Source organism: Thamnophis sirtalis, unplaced genomic scaffold (assembly GCF_051295495.1).
Source record: "Thamnophis sirtalis isolate CommonGarterSnake01/CBP01778 unplaced genomic scaffold, rThaSir2_p1.2 scaffold_7, whole genome shotgun sequence".
Classification (NCBI taxonomy): domain Eukaryota; kingdom Metazoa; phylum Chordata; class Lepidosauria; order Squamata; family Natricidae; genus Thamnophis; species Thamnophis sirtalis.
Window position 1 is genome coordinate 15523186 of NW_028261387.1, and position 18876 is coordinate 15542061.

The 18876-nt window shown below is 39.5% G+C and overlaps 1 protein-coding gene across 1 annotated transcript; it reads left to right on the plus strand.

Moving 5' to 3' along the window:
- Positions 1–464: 464 nt before the first annotated feature.
- LOC106538533 (uncharacterized) lies at positions 465–11888 on the plus strand. The gene is made up of 15 exons (XM_087719375.1): positions 465–891; positions 986–1098; positions 1410–2546; positions 3548–3601; positions 4229–4327; positions 5537–5716; positions 5821–5963; positions 6766–6904; positions 7320–7431; positions 8056–8242; positions 8828–8919; positions 9420–9517; positions 9834–9984; positions 10572–10733; positions 11592–11888. The coding sequence occupies exons 1-15, from the start codon at positions 789–791 to the stop codon at positions 11702–11704; spliced, it is 2883 nt and encodes a 960-aa protein (XP_087575501.1). The 5' UTR covers positions 465–788; the 3' UTR covers positions 11705–11888.
- Positions 11889–18876: the final 6988 nt, after the last annotated feature.

The following is an 18876-nucleotide window of genomic DNA, read 5'->3' on the forward strand; positions in this document are numbered from 1 at the left end:
CTTTCTATTTCTTCTCACTGAATTTCTACCTAGCCACACAGCAAAGGCTGTAGCAAGGTGCCAAAGTATTCAGAAAACAGCTCCAATTCTTCCCGATTCAGTTTACATGGGAGACTGGGAAGACGAATCTGGCAAAGGCAACATCAAAGTAAATATTGTGTTTGTTTATGTGTGTCAAGACTGATGTTTGATGGTCTATTGTGCAGTTAATCTGACTGATATAACTTCTTAAAGAATGGCTGCTTTTATTTTTGTAACATTATTTAGAAATCTTAGCATATTTTTTGTTTGTATTAAGGATTTTGTTATGGTTTCAACTTGTTCAAGTACATGCTTTATTTAAATATAATGCTAAACGATACATTTAGAATTGAGTACGAGAACATTAGTCAAGCTGCTGATAGAATGATATAATATGATCTTCGAGAATGAAATTAAACCAATTAAACCAATTAAAATGCTAAATTAATCTTATTATAGAATTGTTTCCTATAGAAGTAAAATTGGCATACTTTTTCTATCCAGAATGTCTGTTAGCTTGGTAGCTACAGTGACGAGCTGTCTATTTTTTTGTTTCTCTCATACTGCCCATAAAGAACCCTTAACTATCTATTATCTATGAGACTTAGGATTTTCTTTAACACACAAATTTAATCTCCATTTCTTCACATTTCTGTACTAGCCAAATGCTAACCTATCTATCTTCATTTCAGCAACAATCTAAAAGTAGCCAGAAACCTCAAGAGCTTTGGGAAAATTGCTGGCCTTTAGCTTGGTTCCCAGTAGACATGTGCGGGAAAACCGTCACGGAAAAAGGATATGTGCCATACCAGAATACACTGCTGCATGTCTTGTGCGCAGAACATGAAATGAAGTATTGGTTTGAAAAAGGTATTACTATGTGGTGAAATGTTCAGTGTGTATACTTGGAATTATTCGTGCTGATCACTTTCTAAAATATGTACCTGCATTATAATCCACGCAGATGCTGGTTTGCAAAAGATCCAAGTGGATGTCAACCTAGACACTGCAAAAATTAGGATGAGAAGAGATCTGGATCTTGAAGACCAACAACAAGTGAAAGTAGAAAAACAGGAGGTACATATAACCCATGGAGGAAGGGACATTTTAGAAGGTCTAGGTTAGCCAGGTTTGAAACAATAGATGTCATGGTTATTATTTATTTGCTCAATTTCTATAGCTGCCCATTTCAGTCATATGTGAAAGGTTCCTTTTCTCTTGGGGTAAATGAATGCTTGTATTTTGTGCAATTCCACCTGCCCTCTACTAATAACACAACAATTACATGGTAGAGTATTATAAGGAAGGAACTGTTAATTCCGAAGAAATGGTTAATTATTAAGAACAATTTAAAAGAAGCAATATTTTAACCTTCAACTGTGTTGTAGGGTAACATCAAAGATCAGAGGAGACCAGGCCAGGAAGATCAGAAGAGACCAGGCCAGGAAGATCAGAAGAGACCACGCCAGGAAGGTCAGAAGAAGCCAGGCCAGGATACCAAGCGCCCAGATCAGGACACCACCTCTTCCTCTGACTCTGCTTCTGACGTGAAAAAAAGAAACAACCAAAGGAAAGGTGATACCAGCAGCAGCAGCTCCACCTCCAGCAAGGATACCAGTGAAAGCAGCAGCAGCAGCCAGTCCCAAGAGAGTGACTCAAAGAGTTCTTCCCAGAGTCAGTCTAGTGAGAGTTCTTCCAGCAGCAGTGACAGCAGTGAAAGCAGCAGCAGCAGCAGTGACAGCAGCAGTGACAGTAGCAGCAGTAGCAGTGACAGCAGCAGCAGCAGTGACAGTAGCAGCAGCAGCAGTGACAGTAGCAGCAGCAGCAGTGACAGCAGCAGTGACAGCAGCAGCAGCAGCAGCGACAGCAGCAGTGACAGTAGCAGCAGCAGCAGTGACAGCAGCAGCAGCAGTGACAGTAGCAGCAGCAGCAGCAGCAGCAGTGACAGCAGTGATAGCAGCAGCAGCAGTGACAGCAGTAGCAGCAGCAGTGACAGCAGTAGCAGCAGCAGTGACAGCAGTAGCAGCAGCAGCAGCAGTAGTGACAGTAGCAGCAGCAGTGACAGCAGCGACAGTAGTAGCAGCAGCAGTGATAGCAGCAGGGACAGCAGTAGCAGCAGTAGCAGCAGCAGTGACAGCAGTGACAGCAGTAGCAGCAGCAGTGACAGCAGCGACAGCAGTAGCAGCAGCAGTGATAGCAGCAGCAGCAGTGACAGCAGTAGCAGCAGCAGCGACAGCAGTAGCAGCAGCAGTGATAGCAGCAGCAGCAGTGACAGCAGTAGCAGCAGCAGTGACAGCAGTAGCAGCAGCAGTGATAGCAGCAGCAGCAGTGACAGCAGTAGCAGCAGCAGTGACAGCAGTAGCAGCAGCAGTGACAGCAGCAGCAGCAGCAGCAGCGATAGCAGCAGCAGTAGTGACAGCAGCAGCAAGAGCAGCGACAGTGACGACAACACCGTTGAGAGCAAAAGCAGTGAGAGCAGCAGTGAGAGCAGCAGTGAGTGCGCTGATGATGACAATGACGATCAGGTAATTAGGATGTCATTTTTTTTCAATATAGTTAATGGGGAACCTGCTTCATTGAAGCTAATGTATATAGCATTATCTTTTCTGACTAATATGAATTACATATTGGCCAAGAGCTATGAGAGTCCATCTGACTTATGAAGGAACACCCCAGCCAACTTGCTTGTTAGCCCTAGGTTCTGATTCTTGGAATTTGAAAGCTAAACATTAGTTTACATATGCATCAAATGGAGCTCACCCACAGATATTTCAACGTAATGTTGTAAGGCATGGCATTTAAAAAGAAATCTTGACATAAAATAGGAAGGTTGGTGTCCATCATACTAGCAGGTTATTATGAAACTTTTGGTTGCCTATTGGGCTGACAATGGAGCATTGGCGTAAGCAATTTTATCAAAGAGTGCACTATATTTTATCATCTGAGTGCACTATATTCCACAAATGCAAAATGATAGAGAACAACTATGCACACTTAAAAGGTAACAAGTAGTGTTGAAGTAACAACAAATGATGTGATTGTGATTTCTATTCATCTATCATCATGCTGATCTGTCATCTGATTTCGGGGGTGGGGGTATGAGAAATCAGCATTGGGTGTTTAGTAATGTTGTGATCTGCAGTATTGGGTGTTTTGAATTAGCCCACAATGCAATTTCAGTAAGAGATAATAGTGCTTAGAAATAAGTTCTTTGGGAAAGCTTATAGTGATGACTGTTGTTATATCACAGAATATTCATTTTAAAAATAGCATTTCTATCAAATTTTGAAACTTTGAAAGCATCCCAAACTATTATTTTAGCCCTAAAAAAGCAGCATTAATGATGCTAGCCACTTTGCTTTAATCAATCATTCAATAAGGTAGACATGGATTTTGATCTTCAAAGAGGATCTTCAGGGACATGACTTTCAGAAATATAATTTCCATCCATATTGTTTTAAAAATAATAGTTTATATACCAATTTGTGAACATTTCTCTGAATATTCTTTTTTATTTTTTTCTAAGGGAGTAAAAAAAGAGATGCATGCATATTCTTTCCGATCTGTGAAGAAACAGAAGGTAAGATATGGGAGTACAGAAAATTTAAACAGAGCCAGAAAACTATTGATGGGATGTTAGTGGCAATGCAGTATTTCTTTTTTGGGGGTGTGTGGGGTGTGGAGTGGAGGAGAGTAGTAGAAATATAATGTATTAAGATGAAAGTATCTGCTTCTTGAAATGTTTCCATTTTCTCCGCCTATCAGTATAATATTTTTCGCTATTTATTATTGAAAAGATAAATAATTTCATCATACAGTTTGCTCTCCACTTGTTTAAAGTATTGATTTATTATGATTTTCCTTTGTCAAAAAACCAAAACAAAACATATACTCTATATAAATAAATCACCGTACCCATTTTTTCAGCAGTGAAGTTTCTTTTCTAATTTGAGGCAGAAAAATGGTTTCCAGCCTGGCACCTTTTGGAGTTATGGAGAATACAAATTCCATAATTCCCTGCCAGCATGGCAAATTAGCTAGTCCTTCATAAATGTGTATTCTGCACCTCTTTGGATGGCATTAGGTTAGGGAAGGCTGTTCTAACTGCGAGACTTTCTTCCACTGCTCTGCAGCTGCTCTAGAGAAGATACTCTGTTCATGACACTGCGTAATCTGAAATTTGCTTTAATACTTTTAATTTTTGCAGCCAGGAAAACAGTCTGATGAGCCTTCCGAGTCTGATTCTCAACAGGACTACAAAAGGAAACGAGGCGTCAGTGGTGAACAAAACATAAAAGACCCTGCGGTCAGTATTCAAAATACCTTTCCATTGGGAAACATTAATCCTGGGAAAATAAATAGCTATCTGGCTTAAGCATGCAAAACAGAGAAGGCAATAATGAGATTAAAGTGGTTTATATTTTATTTTTACCATTGAATATTTATCCATTATTTTAGACTTAGTATGCTACTTGGTTTTAATAGAGCCGTGGCAGTGCAGTGGTTAGAATACAGTTTTGCAGGCTAACTCCCTGCTCACTCCAGGAGTTTGATCCTAAACAGCTCAAGGTTAAAACTCAACCTTCCTTCCTCCCGAGCAGGGGTGGGTTGCTAATCCCGTTCCAACCGGTTCGGTTGGAACGGGGCCGGTGGCGTCCTCGTGCACGCGCGCAGTTCAAGCATGCGTCTTAGCGCCTGCGCAATGCTCCAGCTGCTTGTGGAGACTCGCGCAGGCGCTGTATGTGCCATGCATCTGCATGGAAGCGCAGAAGCCTTCAAAGACCGGTAAGGAGTGCGGGCGAACCCTTCGCCGTTCCCGGAAGTTACTTACTTCTGGGTTCGCCGACCAACCGGTTCGCGGGGACCTCTGTGAACCGGTTGAAACCAACCCCTGCTCCCGAGGTTGGTAAAATGAGGACCCAGACTATTGGGGGCAATAGGCTAACTCTGTAGACCACTAAGAGAGCGCTGTAAAGCACTGCAAAGTGGTATATAAATCTAAGTGCTAGTGCTAATCCAACTGAAGTTTCATGTAAACAGTGAAACTAGTTAAGATCCTAGTATTGTGCAAAAATGATAATATATACAGGCAATAAATCAATAGAAAAGCAAGTAGCACAGGATCAACTTTAAAGAGATAGATCCTCCCAAAGCCTAACAAGCAAACCTCATTATTCTTTGAAGGCAAGGATGACAACCTATAATTCTACAATTGTTGGACTACAGCTTGTTGGTCAGGCTGATCTAGTCTAATAGGGACTGGAGTTTAAGAACATCTGGCTATATTAAACAGCTCAGTAGCTGAGAAACTTTCAGGTGGCTATTTAGCTCTCAGAAGTTACCTAGATGTCAGAATGACCTAGGTAAGCTAAGCATCAACCAATGACCCTCTTTAATAACACATTTGAGAGTTAGTGGTAATTATGTTATTCACTTTAAAACAATGCACTTGTTAAATCCAGATCAGCAATTAAATAAAATTTTTTTTTTTTGGATTTTTTTTTCTGCTCTAAAGATGAAGCCATATGCCACTGTTACTTTCCGCTACCGATATACTGATAAGAGAGAAGCTGGACATGATCTTGTAGTATTCAAAGGTACCTCTGCGCTTAAAGTGACAGTGAAAGACATCACACGGCCAGCTAATCCAGTGGTATGCTTCACTTTTTATGAGGTCACTCCTCATAAAACAACGGTGAGCCTTTTCAAAATGTACTTGGTTCCATATGAGCATTAAATCCAAATATCAGCGATATCTGTTAAGCAAAATTATATCTGATATCTTTCTTTGCTTCTTAGTTAAATCTGAGAGCTGGTCAGGATTGCAGAGACTACAACTTTTTATTCGAGATAGAGACCGGTTTGCTTGCTGGAAAGCCAGCTCTTCAGGCAACGTTTAAATACCCTAAGGTTTCTAAGCAATTGCTTTCTTATATAAATAAGTAAGTAAATGTTTCTGATTATCGAATGCTACATATATGCCATAGCAGCTGAGGTGTGTGTGTGTGTGTGTGTGTGTGTGTGTGTGCTTAAATGAGCCTTCCACAACAAAGAGGTGGCTTTGTTTTAATCTAAACTGTGTTTCAAGCTAGTTCTGGTATCAAAATTTGGGCAATATTAGAAATTAATCTGTGAAAAAAATTGCATTTACCTCATTTTTCAAGAATAGTCTTCAAAAAATGACTAGTTATTTTTTCACCCTGATAAGGTCAACAATTGTATTCGATGGAGGCAGATCAGAATTATGAGATATACTACTCCTCTATGAGCATTACTCATGCATTCATTTCTATTAACTGAAAGAGCTAACTTTATTACACATGATCAACATGAATGAATGAATTGGTTCCTTGACCAAGTACACTTTCTCAAAGACAGCTATCTTTAAATAACTTGACTGGTTAAGGAAGGAAAGACTATTGGCCATTTTAATTGCTGTTTTCGAACTATCTATATAACCTTTTGTTGGATGAATCCAGATTCCCTATAAATGCATTTCCACTGCTACTCCATCACCCAGGCAGGCAACATAATAATAAATGTCAAAGCTAAATGCCAACCAGGCTCAAACCTGCTCTTGGCTAAATCAATCTTTAAATATTATCCACCTGCTTTAGAGGCTAAATATGATATATTGTAGACTATGAGGTTTGTTCTAAGGGTTTGTTTTCTTAGATACAGAACATCCTTCCTATCTCCCTTAAATTACGTTCCATTAAACCAGGCTTTTCTTTCTTTCTCAAGATGTATTGCACTGATCCCTGGGATTGCTGTCAGAGCAGACTTCACTCACAAACTGCAAAAGAATGCTCCTCAAGAAATTTCAATGATTATGGCTCTAAAACGTCCAGACGAATGTACAATGATCATGAAATTGCCAGAAGTGAGTTACACATTTTTTTAGATAACTGTTTTTTGTTTAAATACCAATCAGTTGTACATTTACTTGTTCATTCTGATCAGCTTTGATGGGGTTCTCAAAACAGCTGCTTGATAGCCGTGTACAAACAGGGAGGGCCACAGGTGAATGTTATTGACATTTTGAAGGTTTGTTCTTGGCTTGCCACATATGCTCTTCCTATGTATACAGCAAGGGCAGTTAAAATCTGGCTGTCCTATCAGTCAAGACAAAACAGTAATCCAATGTGAGAAGGACATTGATTAGGAGTAGTTTATTGTCAAACTGTATCTACAAACTAAATAAAAATAGAATCTTTGTGCCTCTTTGAAAATGCACTGGGGAAAATAACTAAGGTATCAGCTCTACTTATTTTTTTTGTTTTCATATTTCTTTCCAGGATCTCCTCTACAATGACAACTGCAGACTTCCATATTCAGTGCCAATGGTTCCCAAAGGCCAAACTTCAAAAATTGCTGATATTCCAAAATTGCTTCTTGCTAGTCTGAATGGTCAGCAGTTTTACTATGTACTTATAATTTCTGGACAAACTTGTGGTCCTTTCAATGGTGTTGAATATCAGTTCCCATAATTCCCTGCCAAATGATCAGTAATCAGAGCTGATGAGTTTCAATACCATCTGAAGGATCATAGGTTTCCTTCCCTTCCCCTACTTCACCTGTTTAAAAATATATGATATTATAAAATTAATCTGATTTATTTAAATTCATTTGAATATGTAGAGAAAGTCATAGTAATTTAGGATTTAATTTTTATTCTTATCCCAAATAAAATGTCTATGTATAATATGTATAAAAGAGTATTCCTCAAAGTATTTCATAACCAATGTGGAACACTGACTTTAAATCATATTTCATAGTCAATTTAAAACACAGTCTAAAAATTCATCACTTACTCCAATGTGATCTGTGAGAATGCAAAGAAAATGTTACAATGAACTGAAAATAGATCTCCTTTTAAAACTATCGACTGATTGCTACATTAGATTTCTGTGATCACAAATATATAGTTATTTTCTAAAGTTCTAAAATACAATTTATTAGCGGCTTCTCTAAATAGTCAAAATATCAGAAGCTTCTTTGTTTTCTCACTGCATTCTTACTTGCTGTTATCAGGTGTTTGTAAAGTAAACGAAAAAAGAATTCTAAGTTTCAACAATGAAATCATTACAAAAGGATTGCCTGACGACTGCTTCATAAATGTATTGGGAGATTGTACTTGTAGAAAGAGGCTGATAGTGCTGATGAAATACGAGACTGCATACAATAATAATATTCTAATTGAAATCCATACACAAAACCTGTAAGTAATTTCCAATGCACTTTTAATAATCTAGCCTGAATTCAGGATGAGGAAAAGCGTAATTTCTAAAATGACCAGAAAAGAACCATTCTATTAAAAATTTTGTAAGGTTTTTTTTTTTAAAAAAAACAAAACTTAATTTTATTCAATATCTGAGCAAATGAAATATAACTAAGTCAAAGCAATCAACCAAACTGTCAGATTTTTCTCTTGGCTTATGAATGTCAAGAGTCCATCTATGTGGGAGATGGATATTTCAGGAATGTGAAAAATAAATAAATGTGTCATGTTTGGGTTTGGCAGGAGGATATTCTGTGCTTTGCTCATACAATAGATGAAAATTCTGTTGCCTCCAAGCAACCAGCATTTTTCAGCTAGTAATTAGGCTTTTAGATACTGAGATTCCTATTATAACTGGCTGTTTTAAATGCTATGTCTCTTTATGCCTGATAAAATAAACTTGCATTAGAGAATAAGATAATGCTCAATGTTAATTAACTCACTATTGTAAACATATTGACCAAAAACTCATGAATTTTGAATTCAGCAGATGAGCTCTCTTTTACATTTTCTGTTTCTCTAAAGTGTATTTACCATGAAGATGCGTGATGATGACCTCATTCTGGAAGTAAATGGCACTAGGGTACGGGATGGATTTATTCCTCGTTCAATGAAAGGTATGTAAAGAAAATAATCTTAATAATGAGTTAATGCAGTGTTTCTCAACCTTGGCAACTTGAAGATGTCTGGACTTCAACTCCCAGAATTCCCCAGCCAGCGAAGTCCAGACATCTTCAAGTTGCCAAGGTTGAGAAACACTGAGTTAATGTAACAATTGAAGAGTTTGTAAAAAAAAAAAAAAACCAAAGAAACTAAGTTCATTGCAAAGAAATAGAAAATATCGCTACAGCATAAATAAAGATGAACTGAATTTACAAACAAATATTGATTGGTTTTGGATTTAGAAGTAGTCCTTCAATTATGCATTCCCCATATAGAAATGTTTATATTTCTTGACTCTGAAATATATTAGAATAAACCAACAGGGGTAGTTTGATGATCAGGAATGCTCAGATGGGAATGGGAGAAGGCAAATTTTATTTGAAGGAGATTCCACCTACTATCTCTCTTGGTGGAATCATCAGCATAACTTTCATTTCACTGTTAAAACTTACAGAGTTGCCGATTGAATTCCATAAAACAGCAACTGAACTGGTGTTGAAGCTGGTCTCTTATGGATTAGACGAAGTGAGATACAATGGAACTTCTGCCATGGTATTTTTATTATTACGTATTACTGTCATTATTACAGAATATTTAAAGTTGTAGAATGTTAAATGATAAAGCAAATACAGGAAGGATTCTTGCTCCTTTGGAGATTAATTACATACATTCTTGATGTGCTTAGGAGAACAGCACTTGAATCACATAAGAGTTTGAGATAAATTGGTCTGATGAATCCTGTTTAAAATGGGGAGGGGATGAGCAAAAACAATTTGAAGGACGCTCTTGTTTTGCTGGTTCAGAATGTATTTATGCTGTTTCATTTCTTTTCATGCTTAAAGTAATTTTTCTCTCTCTTTTTGTGAAGTTTGAAGTTAATTCCTTGATAGAAAATTCATGTGGTCTCTGTGGATGGTTTGGTTCACAAGCGCAAAAGTTCCGAAGACCAAGTGGCCACAGAGCTACAGATGAAGTGAGCTTTGTTCAGTCCTGGGTGGTCCCTGACAAATGTGGTGGAGGTAAGCAGAATCTGACGACTTGCTTTAATGGTCACCGACAATCTGCTCCAGATTTTCCCTTGCTCTGCTCAGCACTTTGACATCACTGTAAGCAACTGGACTGAACCATCACTTTAATTTCCTATAATGGCTCAGAAAAGAGTAGCCTGTGGCTGCTAGGAGCCGAGGTGGTGCAGTGGTTAAATGCAGCACTGCAGGCTAATTCAGCTGACTGCAGTTCTGCAGTTCGGCTGTTCAAATCTCACCGGCTCAGGGTTGACTCAGCCTTCCATCCTTCCGAGGTGGGTAAAATGAGGACCTGGATTGTTGTTGGGGGCAATATGCTGACTCTGTAAACCGCTTAGAGAGGGCTGAAAGCCCTATGAAGCGGTATATAAGTCTAACTGCTAACTGCTAGTCATTAGTATTGCCTCCAAGTAGATTATTGTATACCTGTAGAATATATTGTTTGCAATAAATTAATTCAAATCGCATTACCTTCAAAGCTAGTAAGCGTGAGCATGATGCTTTCATAAATGCTACTTTGGGGAATGAAGCTGTAGAGCTCCTGGTTTCCTTTTGAAGAAATCTGCCTTGTTCTCTTGTAGACTGTAAACTGAGACACACAACAGTGAGACACGAGAATCCGATCTTAATGGGACAAGAAAATCCACAGTGTGCTACCAATCTTCCTGTCACCCGTTGCGCTGAAGGCTGCTCGGCCACTAGTACTACCAAAACCTTAGCTAGCTTCCATTGTGTGCCATCTGGTAAGTTCATGTAATGTTTACTTATTTTGGATATTCTTATAACGTGTAACATAAATCTTAAATAGGGGGCAGGCACATTAGATTATTCACTTGAGAGGTGTTTTCTGGGAGTTTTCTGCAATATCTTGGTTTTCAAATACCTTGTTTTTAGAGGGGAGCACCGAAGGACTTGATTTTATTGGGTCATTCAAAATACTTTAAACATTTTGTTTGCTCAATGGTGGATTTTCCCACTCTTGCTTCTATGTGGAGAAGAAAGAGCCTTAAAAAAGTGTCCTGAACTGTACAAAAGCACTAAAACCTTAAAAGAATCTTAATATTTTTAAATATTTTGTCTTAATAATTTGTTTAAAGTGGGCTTGACTGTTACCTATTTTCTATTATCATTAAATACATATAGAGATACCTACACTGAAAAATTAACTGCAGCCCAGTCTTAACACATAATTAAGTATTTAGAAATATCTCATATTTACTATGAACAGGCTTGAAGCCTGAATAGGGGAAATACTCTGGTGTTCTAGCTGAGCTCATTATCTTGGAATAAAGGACTGGGTCAAATTAGATTTGACAATTTGCTTGCATAAATTCAGTGAATGTGTGTATCTGAGGAAGCTGAGTTATCCTCTGGGATATGGAAAGTGAGATTGGGGGGAAAAAAATCATCCCATTTCCCTGCTGCAGTACCTTTCTTAACTTTTCCAACACAACAGTGGCTTGAGAAAAGTTATTCTAGGCAAGGCTGGGATAGGCCTTAATGGCACTGAGGGAGTTTTCCTTGGCTTTGCAGAAAAACATTCTTTGCCTTGCGCCATGTTGTTTCTTTTAATGATTTTATTCTTTTTCCTCTTCCTTCAGGATCAACCTTGCCTACTGACCTGACCGTCCTGGCTGAAAAGTCTCAAGATCTGTTAGACTTAGTTGAATCGCACACATCTTGCTCTTGTGAACAGGAAAAATGTACTGCATGAGCCTTCAACTGAGTAGACTCAGTATATGTTCTCTTGTTTGCTGTGGGAGCTGATATGTCAATTCTAGGCTACTACAAAGTTGTTAATTAAATTATTTTAAGAACCCTACTGTACCCTCTTAAAGAACCCAATTCTTCCTAAAGTAAATCTAAGCCTTATTCCTATATAACAAAGTCAACTCTAAATGAAACAGATAATTTTGTAATAAACACTTGCATTCCAAAAGAAAAAAAATGAAGTGGTGGCTTCTTTATTTCATTAGCAAAGTTGAATGAAAGGTTGTGTTTGGCAGAGCAAAAATGATTGGGCATTTGGATAATAGGAAGTGCTTTTTAAAATTACATGTTACTATTAGAATTTTTCATTAGAATTTCCGTTTTAAATAAATATTTTCCTATTCAGTGAAAAATGTAGATTTCTCACATCATTGAGAAATGCTATATGGTAAACTTCTCACAAGCTACATATGTAACAGAGAAAGAATAATATTCAGATTTATGGAGTTAAATTATTTGGAGTAAGATCAGCGGGCTAATCTTATAATTACGGGCATCTGCTAAGGCCCATAAATGCTACATAATACGAGTTAATAGATTTTGTTAACTCATCCACATACCCTTGCTAATCAAAAGAAAATATTTGTTGATTTAAAACCCTCTTCCCAATTACCAGAATTTCTTTATTTTGTTTTAAAATCACAGATTGAAAAATCAAGCCATAAGATTGATAAAGTCATGTAGTAATATATATATGCACCTATCCAGAATCAGTATTGTGTATGTGTGCATGTGTGATTATGTTTTCATATACAAATCTGAACATTCAAGAGCCCATATTTGAGCAGCGATGACAATGGCAGTTTCAGAGTAGGGCACAATTTTAATGGAGTAGAAACTAAGCCGGTGACTATTTATTTAATGCACTGTAATGAGGTCCATATTTTCTCCACTGTAGTCTGGCTCAATAATCTAGTGAGATTGTTAATCTAATCTAGAAGTATTCTTCTATATTTTGTAGACAATGGTATGTGCAATGGGAGAAAAATAGCCATTTTTAAGTAGAATATTTCTCAGTAGTGCTTATCAGTACCCATAATAAAATGGATGTCATCTATAGGGACAAATATTGCCTCTAATAGTTCAGCAGGATGGAGTGAGTTTGCAGATAACAGAATAATAGAGTTGGAAGGGAATATATAGGTCATCTAGTCCTGCCTCCCCCCCTCCAGCCCAAGCAGGAGACCCTACCCCATTTCTGACAGATGGCAGCCCAATCTCTTCTTGAAAGCTCCATGTCTCCCTTGGTATTTCACAATACAACCAAAGATAAAAGCACAATATAAAAGAGATAACCAGATAGGGAACCCACCCAAACCAACCTGAAAGACACATTCCAAACACCGCTAGCATCTCCAGTAAGGGGCTCCATCCACCCTGAATAACAGAAGATATATTGACAGAGACTCATGTTGCTTCATCATCCTACCTAAAAGACCAATACTTCTACAGATTGGTCCATTGTTGGAAATAAGGAACCCACATAATAATCAAACCATTGTGGTATAAATTGAACGGATGTCTGAGCATGAACAAACTGTCTGGTCTCATAACCCAAACCAAATTGATCATAGTAGGCAGAGCTATAGGATCAAAATAAAAGAAATAGGCCCACAGGAGTTTAAAGTGGCCATTGGGATCCAAGTAGATCATAGATCTAACCATGTCTTTGCCAATCACCTCACTCATCACCATCATATTTTAATAACCCCATAATTCCTTGCAAGGTGGAGTCAGGGCAACTGAATTGAGCTAGCAGAGTGTTTAATGGCTGGATGCCCTTCCTGTCGCCACTGTGGAGTTTTGTTCAGCAGATATATGCCCAGAGAGAGAAATATCTGCCTCTACCTTGGATTGAACTCATAGCCTTCTGATTGTGAGACGAGAAATCCACCTCCACCACTACACCACTCCTTTGCCAACCACCTCACTGAAGTGACATAGTATTGGAAAAAGAAAATTCCTTTTTAACAACAGACCAAGTACGCTACCTCTAGACTTAGAAATGATGAGATTACTCTTCAAAAAGTTAACAAGTTATCTTCACTCCCTGGTTAGAAGGACATAAAAATTAACCCAATAACTTAAAGTAGAATGAGCAGGTTTGCATTTGTCTGATTGTGTATAAGTATAAATAAATCTTTATTACGGTCAAAGACCAGCAACAGACATTAGTTTTTATAATATGTTAAAAAGTACTGGCATTAAGATATAATTAAAAAGTATTGACGTTAAAAGTGGAAAATAACATACATGTTCTCAGATTGTTCAGGTCCCTCCCTGGTTTACCTGGGTGCAACGCCGTTAAGTATAGGAGTAAATACAATGGTCCAAAGTTTGTTAGAGATATGTCCAGATAATTGGTACAAGATGACAACTATACTTCTGTAGCCATTTTTTTTTTCTTATGGACATTGCAGCCACACAGAACTTTGCCACTGCATACGTGGTAATCGGGTTAGTGTCCTGGAGGAGAAAGCCTAGATAAAAATGGTCTGCCCTCCCTGGCAAACTCTCTAATAAGGGGAGAATATGTGCAGACCTACAAGCTTTGTGTAGCTCGCAGTGTAATAGAACATGTGAATTATCTTCCACTTCTCCTTTACCACATATACAAACCCGTTCTGCTATAGGCGTTCTCTTATACCTGCCCTGGAGGAGTGCTGAAGGAAGAATGTTAAATCTGGCTCTGAAGAAAGCTATTCTTTGTTTTGGGAAGATCAGGTCATTTAGATATCTTGCCGATTCCCACACTCCTTGTTTGATTCTGTCCCTACTGTGGAGAGGCAACCTATTTAGTTCTTCTTGGAACTCCATGTCCTTCATTCTATTAATTACTACTTGCTTTGCTTGATCAAAGCCTAGGGACATTAAGAATACTGGTGAGAGCCCATAAGAGCCCAGCTTGTGATCAATTGCCTGTTTCCAGGGGGAGGGGAAATTGTCAGTCAACACTAGTGGGGACAGTCCCTCTGGAAAGAAATGCATTTTAAGCTAATGAATGATCATCATCTTCCAGGCTCTTACCTGAATTTGAGGCATACCTGTCTCAATTCTTAACTGGGCATTTGGAGTTCCGTTGGGTGCAGCTAAGATCGCTCGCAGGAATTTGGTTTGTATGGTTTCTAGCAAGACTTTCTTTGCAAGGATTCCTGTTTGTGCCCCATATAGAATCTGTGCCAATGTTTTGTCCTCAAAAGGTTTTAAGGCAGCAGGTACTAACTGACCTCCACCTGTATAAAAGAAATGTTTAATTGCATTTGAGGGCCTATTGGCTACTTGCGATGTGTGATCCAGGTGTGCCTTCCATGTCCTTTGCGAGTGGAAAACCACCCCAAGGTATCTAAATGTTCTAACCTGTTCCAAACTATGTACTTCTATTTTCCAGGAGTATTGGCTTGGTCTTTTAGCAAAAACTAAAAATTTTGATTTATCAAAGTTAAGGACCAGCTTGTTTTGCCTGCAATCACTGTTCCCTCTAAGGTGCGCGGCTGCGCGGCTGCGCACATGGCAAGAAACCCCCGCACAGCAGTTTCTAACTGCCGCGCAGAGATTTCTACCAAAGCAAACGTGGGGAAGTCCTTTGCAGGCAACTAGAACTGGCCGCCCACAAAGGACCTCCCCAGACTTGTTTTGATGAGCCGTCTGTGGCAGTGGTGCCTCTCCCTCCACGCGGAGCACCTGAGCTGGCCCCCGTGTTATCCCTCCCCCTTCCTCCTCTGCCGTGCTTTTGAGGCCGCGGGAGCTAGTAGGAAAGCTGCGGAGGTGGAGGTGGCGGCAGGGGTAATCCAGAGCCCAGCTGAGGTGCTCTGAGTGGAGGGGGAGGCACCACGGCCGCTGCCATGGGCGGGTGCGCCAGCGGGAGCTTTGCCGGCTTCACCAGCAAAGAAGGAGAAGAAACAAGAGGACTGGCGGCTTTGCAATGCAACCCCCTGGTCCCGCCGGCCGCGGATTTGATTCGGCGTAAGCGGGGGCCGAACACATGCTGCGCCGACTTTGCGCCGTGTCTTTGCTGTGAGGCGGAGTAATTCAACACCCCCCCAAAGAACATGTGTTTGTGTGTGTGTTTGTGTGTGTGTGTGTGTGTGTGTGTGATTCCGCTTGATGAGATGGTGGTAGAAAAAGTATACGAATTGCGAATTGGATCAAAATTGGTGGCCAAAGGAGTGGAGGGAAGGAAGGAAGGAAGGAAGGAAGGAAGGAAGGAAGGAAGGAAGGAAGGAAGGAAGGAAGGAAGGAAGGAAGCCCTGCCCCCTGTGAAAAAAACTGAAGATGGAGCAGTGAATAAATAAACCATAAAAGCAACAAACAGTTAATGCGTAAGTAAGCTGAGGAGCAAGTTCTCAACTAAGGAAGCAATATAAGAAAGAAATATAAAAAGCTCAATATGCCAAAACACATATTTTAGTCTTCATTTAATTACTTGTATTGTAGTCTGATGTAACATCTTTTTAAAGTTAACGTTAGTTAGAAAAGATAGGGTACAAAACTTAAATAATAAAAAAATTGTACATTCATTTTGAAAAATAAATGCAATACTTGATTAATTTCATATCTTTATTTAAAATAGTTTTGGCATGGCATATGATTTTATTGACTCAGTTGGGAATGATGTGGATGTTGTATCTGATTCTGGGATATATATATTCTTAAGTAACATAACATATAGCATATTGTCCAAACTTGCTAGACTATTTAATTGATCTTACTACTTTAAAGGGGGAGAGTATAGTGTTTGAGTGGCACTTTTCATGCCTGGCATTCCTCAGGCTGAAATCTCGCTCACAATCGGCGCTTGACGCTTGGAATGTTGCGCAAATGTCCAGCAGACGTGATAGCATTCAAACTGTTGTTCTCTTAGGTGCTCAGGCATGAAACTATGCAGCTCAAACACTATACTTTTCTGCTCACACTGGAAAAAAAATTAGAGGGAACATTGCCTGCAATAGCCGAGTGTTGCCCTAATTGCTCTCTTCAGTCCTTACAGGGGTTTGTAAAATGCTAACAGAGCTTGCCATTCCGATGCCTCTTCTCTGGGATGGTGGCTCTGACGTGGGTCGACTCTCAGTTTCTTGGTTTGGTGCTGAAGGTGCTGAAGGCGTCATGGGATATTTACACAGGGATGAAAACATCTCCATATCTACTGGAATCTCTAATATCCCCTTTGGATCTTGGCTTCTATTTTCCATGATCTTGTATTCATGTAATCCCTTGTCCTCTGGGGGAGAAGTGAGAGGCTCAATTATTGGGGAAACCAGATCTATAAGCGGCTCTGCTGTGTCCATTGTGACCAATAAGGATTTCTTTAAATTTTCTAACTTGTATAATATATTGTCTTCTTCGTGACCCGTCAAAACCGCGATCCACAAAAGCGCGCTCGACGAAAGCGCGCATTTGACGTCATCACAGCGCGACGAAAAAAATTAAAAATTGAAATAAAAATAAAATTAAAGCAAGCCGATTCACATAAAGGTAAGGGTTAGGTTTAGGGTTAGGGTTAGGTTAAGGGTTAGGGTTAGGTTTAGAGAGTTAGGGTTACGTTTAGCGTTAGGTTAAGGGTTAGCGTTAGGTTTAGCGTTAGGTTAAGGGTTAGGTTTAGGGTTAGATTTAGGGTTAGGTTAAGGGTTAGGTTTAGGGTTAGGTTTGGGGGGGTTAGGGTAAGGTTTTCGCTTTATTTTTACATTTATCGATCACAGCGCGATGTTTTCGTCGCGCTGTGATGACGTCACGTACGCACTTTCGTCGAGCGCGATTTTGTCGTCCGCGGTTTTGTGGTGGAACCGTCTTCTTTCCTTGGGAGAGTGCCAAAAGTGTTAATGAGACCAGCTTCTGTGCTGTTAAGTATCTCTTCGCCAGGTAGGGGTCCGATTGTGTGAAAAACAACAACAATCCCGAGGAGTTGCAATGAAGGAGGATTTATGAAACTATCAGGTTACTTTTTTCTTCTTCAAGCTTCTATGAAATGATGGCAACATCAGCCAAAGCCCAAGAACTGGGATAAGAGCATGGCAAGAATCTCTGACAATGGGAAAACAGACCTTTACTGCTGCCAATAGGAAGAGTAATTTACAATGCTCCGCAGCTAAATCAGGTATAAATAATTTCAAAAATCAAACCCAGAACATAACAATCTAGAGTTGATGGTAGAGAAGGCAAGGAGACAGTTAGGTGAGTAACCTTAGCAGCAATGAGAATCAAGACAGCTGATGAGGAATTTTTCAACCTCTGCTGCTGTTACCAACGGAGGTGGAGTGCTGCCTCTTGGCTTTGCAGATGTCATTTCCTGAGAGGAAGAACAATGGAAGGATCTACATTTGTCAGGCAGATCTAGATCCAATGAACCTGACCTGCATGTGTTCAAGCTCACTACTTTATTATATTCTGCTTACTATACAGGGATATTGTTGGGAGAAATGTCCTCCTGGGTTCAGTTCCAAGTGGGGAAAAAGACACTGGAAACATGGAGGCTGCTTGGAAAGATAATTTTAATGGTAGACCACATGGCTTGAGGTCCTCGGGAAAAACGGGGTGGGGGAGGAGACAGAAACACATGCTTCAAGATTTCAAGAAAGTCCATGGTTTTATGCCCTCTCTCTGGCCTTTGATCTTGGTCTTGATGTGTCACTTGTCTTTCTCTTCTTCAATTTCCTGGTGCTGGGGTGAAACTCTAGGAAGGTGGTTGTGAAATGAAAGCAAAGGGTGACTAATCTGAAAATACTTAGCTAATATTCATAATGGGCAGAAATAACTGGAAAAGGGAGAGATCCAGCAGGGTTACACAAGGTGCCTCAAACTTCTTCCTGCTCCTATTTACCACCTACCTTAGGTGTCATCCATCAGCACAGGTTGAAATTCCAACATTATGCTGACGACACTCCATTGTAGGAACTGCCTTGGGCTTGAGCCTCAGAAGAATAAAATGGCTGTGGGTTTTAATGTCCCCCAGAGCTAGTGAATTTCCATCAATCTCCGAATGGGCATAATATTCCGCAAGGCAGAGTTTGTGCACAAACGGAGGGGTGTGTTTGTGGTTCTCCTCAAAGAATAGTTGGCAGCTATGGCTAAGAAAATGTTGTGTGTGTGTGTGTGTGCACAATTTCATTTTGATACGGGAAG